The 5361-nt window shown below is 41.7% G+C and overlaps 1 protein-coding gene across 2 annotated transcripts; it reads left to right on the top strand.

Annotated features, from left to right (window-relative positions):
- The first annotated feature begins 491 nt into the window (after positions 1-491).
- Positions 492-3122, top strand: LOC146664349 (uncharacterized). Of its 2 annotated transcripts, XM_085415391.1 has the most exons (5): positions 492-706; positions 1041-1132; positions 1511-1705; positions 1794-1870; positions 2127-3122. In XM_085415391.1, the coding sequence occupies exons 1-5, from the start codon at positions 556-558 to the stop codon at positions 2764-2766; spliced, it is 1155 nt and encodes a 384-aa protein (XP_085271517.1). In that variant the 5' UTR covers positions 492-555; the 3' UTR covers positions 2767-3122. The 2 variants fall into 2 exon arrangements, with proteins under 2 accessions (XP_085271517.1, XP_085271516.1); XM_085415390.1 differs by lacking the exon at positions 1041-1132 and having other exon boundaries at positions 548-706; positions 2127-3118.
- The last annotated feature ends 2239 nt before the right edge of the window (positions 3123-5361 follow it).

The raw sequence follows: 5361 nt of genomic DNA, 5'->3' as shown, positions 1-5361 counted from the left end.
CTGGACAAGTTGGAAAGGAAAGTGACAAGTGAAGAGTGTGCTAACAGAAAGGGTGGAAGGAGTGAAGAAGAAAAAGAGGATGGGCGGAAGCTAGTGCATCAGGAAGTGCAGAGGAACAGCGAGGAGGAAGAGGAAAGGCGGCTGGTCCTGATGACATACCATTTTTATAATATTCACGTTGACCTGTGTGAATTTCTGACCCTGCTTGTATCACTACATGAGTGCATTTTACTAATATATCCGTTTGAAAGCAGGACGTTTGCCACACTGCAACAGAGAGGTAGAGCGAGCTTGTCATCTGCACCTTTAAGTAGTTTCTGGGGAAAGAAGAGGACTCTGCTGACAGATGGGAGTCTGTAACTCATTTCAGCACAAAAGAACCACACGGGGAAGCGTTTGCACTGAGCTGTGGCTGCTGCACATTACTGCAGACAGAAGGCTCCAATCAAAATGAAGATGTTAAGTTACAGGTGGGTTCGCTGTGAATGGACTACTTGCACTAACACTTCCGCGTTCTATGTAGTCCTGCCCCAGTGCTTCCGGTGCGGTTAAACCATGGCGACGTTCTACACTCGCTGCCTACAAGAGCTCCCAAAATTGAACATCACCGATGTTCATCGGATTTGCAGAGTGACGACTACCCCCGCCAGCAAATTAGATAAAGGATTTAAGTTATATGCTGCATCATATATACACAACTACGAAGGTAAGAAAACGTAAATTAACCGACAAAGAAACGCTAGCTAACGTCAAATGCAAACACTACGTTACTCCGCTATGTCCTTCATTTGATGTCAGTTCTCTACATTACATGTTTTCTTAAACGGTGTTTTATGTCGTCCTAAACTATAGTTGAGGTTTTCTTAACTAATGTCACTTTTGTTGTTAGACACTGTTATATTAGCGTTAGGTAGTTGGCTAACTATGGAGGTAGTTAACTACCTAATGCTACTCTTGCTAAGTGTAAAATATATATGTTTAAGACATGCTGAAATGAGTAATACAGAAATAATGCTAATGGTACTTGTATCTTTATTCAGTGTCCAATAAAGACAGGTTGTCAGGGGAGGTCTGTGTGAGAGCCCTGTGCTACAGGTCAATGAGGAAGAGTGAGGCACCACACAGACTAAGTGTAGGCAGGAAGCTGTGTAAAGTTGTTAATCCCCGTTCTGTGGGGTTCAGTTCATTTAAGCATTAGTTAAGTTCATTCCTAAAGGCCCATCAACTTGAATGTTTTCCTTGTCTCCCTGCTTTATCACTCCTAATTTGACTAGTCAGATAGTTAAATCAACGTGTGTTTGGGTGATCAGAAACATTTGACAACAAGTTAATACTGCAAATATACACAATCTAAGTTATTACAGTTATCAAGCATGGTTAAGTTGTTTTAATAGGGAGAGAAGGAAACACTAAGCATTCAGGAGGGTACGTAACCATAACACTGAACTATGTTCCTGTTCAGCTCTTCCATGAAGATGTTACATTTTTAATTTTCGTTCTTTCTTCTTAGATTAAGCTTCTGGATTCATCGCCGGTGATACTGACACATAGCCAGTGCTCCTGTGTGGCAGGCGCTGTTATGTGCAATCACACAGTGGCACTGCTCTTCCAAACAGCACACTACTCACAACTCAGAGTGCCGGTTGTCCCCCCTGTGCATAGCTGCACGGAATCTGAACAGCAATGGCACAAGCCACGGACAGTGGTAATTTAAATGAGGTTAAAGTTTTTGAATTAGTCCATGTTTACATATGAACAGCAACACCATCCATAGTAAATGTGTCTTCTGTTAGGGTGTGAAGCCAGGACCCATCAACTCCATGATCTTCACTAAGCCGGTACCAAATAGGATGGCCCAGACTGGAGTACGGTAATTACATTTGTAAAATTTGGTTTCACGTGTTACAAATGTATGTTGCTATTTTTTTCATACATACATGTGTCAGAATAGGTATTAATTTACATACAACATTACACTTTCTGAAGACGGCTAACTCAGTCATGTACATATACATCCCAGTCTCTAACTTATGCACCACTGTTTTACACCTTTTAGTTTTTAGTTTAGTTGTTGTTCAGTATAATAACCTTCTTCCTTACATTATTGTCATTGATGTTTTCTTTAGGAGTGGCTTCTACAGAGGCATGGTGGGTCCGTTACCAGATCCCTGCTTGTTCAGAATAACGGAGGCATATGCAAAATTTAATATTGAGGACAGGCCACTTGTGACCACAATGAACATGAGACCTGACAAGCCCCTTGTGGAAAGTGGCTTTGGGCTGGTGCAGGAGGGCAGTGTTCTGTCATATCAGCAGCCGGTTTTGACAACCCGGTACATCACACTACACCGCGATGCACCACCAACACCGCACTTGCCTCTGGAGGGGTATGACATCTTGCCATCAGATTGTGTGTTTGTGTGCTCAGAAGAAGAGCTTCTGCATCTGAAAAGCTTGTCTGTAACTCTGGAAATGGCTCACAAAATAGAGGAAGCTACACGTGAGCAAAGCTCTTCGTCTGAGTGGCATCAGCTCCGCAGGCCCAGAGTGACTGCCTCTAGGTTTCGGGAGGTGTGTCACGTCAGAGGCCAGAGCTCGGCCGAGTCACTAGCAGAGCGTATATTGAAGGGAACAAGGCAGACAGCAGACATGAGGAGAGGAACTGAGATGGAGCCTGCAATAGCAGCAGAGTATAGTAGGCTAATGAATGTTAACTACTCACCCTGTGGTCTGGTCATTCACCCCATTGCTTGCTGCATCTCCTGATGGTGTTGTTTTTGACCCCAATGAATACCCCCAGTTTGGCTTCGTCGAATTCAAATGTCCCAATGTACAAAACTTTATTGACTGCAAATATGTGCAGATGGAATGTGGTACCCCTAAACTAAAAAAGAGCCACGCATATTACTGGCAAGTGCAAGGACAACTGCTCATCAGTGGGATGCAGTGGTGTGACTTTGTTGTGTGGGCACAAGAGGACTACCTAGTGCAAAGAATATACATGGATACAGATGTGCACAATGCAATCAGAGAAAAGGCAGACTATTTCTTTTTTTACATATATATGCCAAGATACCTGTGTTTGAAAAAATGAACAGTGAAAACATAGCAAAAAGAAAAACGGATCCTTCAGGCTGGAACAAAATAACTGATGTTTTATTTTCAATATATTTCATGAATTATTTTGTTGTTACATGTTACCTTTATGTGACATCAATAAACTGTTATTTAAGCAATGGCATCAATTTAATTTTTAAAAACACACATTAAAACGTTGAATTTGTGCAGAACTTATTTACATGGTAAGTATTTAAAACTCCATGCCTAGCATACTGATATACATTTAGACAATAACTGAACTGTAGAAAATGACAAATGGTATTTTTGATATTCCAAAAGCTCAATGTCACTTATGGTTTTAAAACGATTTAGTGATTTACTTTATAATTTTGATAAACAGTTTTGTTGAATCTGAATAGTAATATAGTAATATAATTAAACAGTATTATTAACATTAAACATTTGCAATGAATTTGAATTATCAATAACTGAAACTCAACTATCAGCACTCAAGTACCAGTTCTGTAATCAAGTATTGTCAGCTGAGAAGGAAGAAATGCAACTGTAGTGGCCTCAGCTGCAGGTCATTTTCCATAAGTTACTGGCACTGGTGTCTTGGGAAAAATCCATCTTGTCTCACTTAACCCATTTTTTAACTAATGCTGTGTTCTGGTAATTTGACAGCATACATGCCACTGCAAACAGTTGGTTGATATTATAAACATGTGACATGGTAATGATGCTATCAAAAAGTTTGTTCTGTTTGATCCTCCTAATGACTCGCTCCACATGCACCCTGAGTCTGGCTATGGCCTGCGTCTCCTTAACCTGGTATGCTGGCATCTGCTTCTGCTTAGATAGAAAAGGTGGGCAGTACACTTTGCATTTACAACAATCAGTGATTAGGAAGCCCTTATCTACCATCACTGCCATGTCTTCAGTCAACTTCTCAGCAATGCCTGATTGTTTGAATAGTTCCTTGTCACTAACCGAACCAGCATACAGATTAGAGATGAAAAGTAAATATCTATTTTGTTTTCATTAAGACTGGAAAAACTTTCGAAATTTAACTGATGGTGACCTTGGTATATTTTAAACAGTTAGCTTGAATAGAACTTAGGTGTACCTGGTATAGAATCGGATGTCAGTGTCGGAGCCAGCAAAACGCTGTAACCCAAATTCTCGCTGGACACGTAACTCCTGTATTTCCTTCCTCAGAGTCTCCACGTCTTTGGACAGGTCTTCTGCAGCTGATGCAGATATGTCCAATGCAGACGGCTCAGGGACTGAGCAGTAGTCATGATCTCTTGTAAGACTTTGTTCTTCTTGATCGTCAGGAGGAACTAGTTCAGGGCGTCGCTCCGTTCTCTCCCAAACACTACGCCGCGGTGGTTCAACTTTATAGCCATTCCACTCAAAAAGTGTTGGTACAGCACCTTTAATAAGCCTCCTTCGACCATCGAGGGTTGTTGGCTCTATGAGTTGATCACTGGCAAAGTGTCTGCAGCAGACCCTGGTGTGAGAGGTGATCGTGAAATGATCCCGGCGTATGTTTACCGGCCATTGTCTTCTCAAGTCGGAATGGGTCGGAAAGGCATGAAAACTTAGTATGCCATTAAATTTGGCTGAAGCTGAACAAAGTGGGACACAGCAATGCTCGGAGTATTTCTTCTCCTGTTTTTGAAAATGTTCTGTTTTAAATACTTTCCTTTTTATACTCATTCTGAAGCGACATTAGCATAGCTACCGATAGATAAGCAAACGTACCGGAAACGCACAAGCGGTACTATTTGGAAACGGAAATACGTCACATGCCCTAGTGCAAGTAGTCTATTAAGGCGAGCGGCAGCATGCGGCCACGGGGGAGTGAGGAAAAGCACTGCAAGCGTCTCCAAGATGAGCTGATGGCATTTGCAGATGTACCGCTGTGTGTGTGCTGACATCGCTGTCAGAAGGATGTTACAGCGAGAGAAACTAGTGCCTGCACGCAGCTGAGCGGCCTGCTGATGTAATCGGTCCTGACTGACTGACGGACCTATCGTGCCCAGTGAAGGTCATGACATCATCATCAAGAAATCTTCAGCCCGTGTCTTGGTTTCGCATAAAACGCACAAAAACTAATTGTAAGACTCATGAGGACAGTTTTGACCTGTGAATCATGCAAAGCTACTCTAGCGAAGTTTAAGTATAAAATATGGAGCTGAAATAAGCAAAACAAAGATCAGCTGTTCAGTTATTTGATCATAGCTGAGAAAAAGAAGAGAAAAATGTCGATATATTTTAAATTCCTTTGAGTTTATG

The sequence above is a fragment of the Rhamphochromis longiceps genome, linkage group LG8 (genome assembly GCF_057381845.1).
Source record: "Rhamphochromis longiceps isolate RC_006_pf linkage group LG8, R_longiceps_female_GT1.1, whole genome shotgun sequence".
Taxonomy (NCBI): Eukaryota; Metazoa; Chordata; class Actinopteri; order Cichliformes; family Cichlidae; genus Rhamphochromis; species Rhamphochromis longiceps.
Note: the sequence above shows the minus strand (reverse complement) of the source record. Positions and strands in the feature narration are given on the sequence as shown.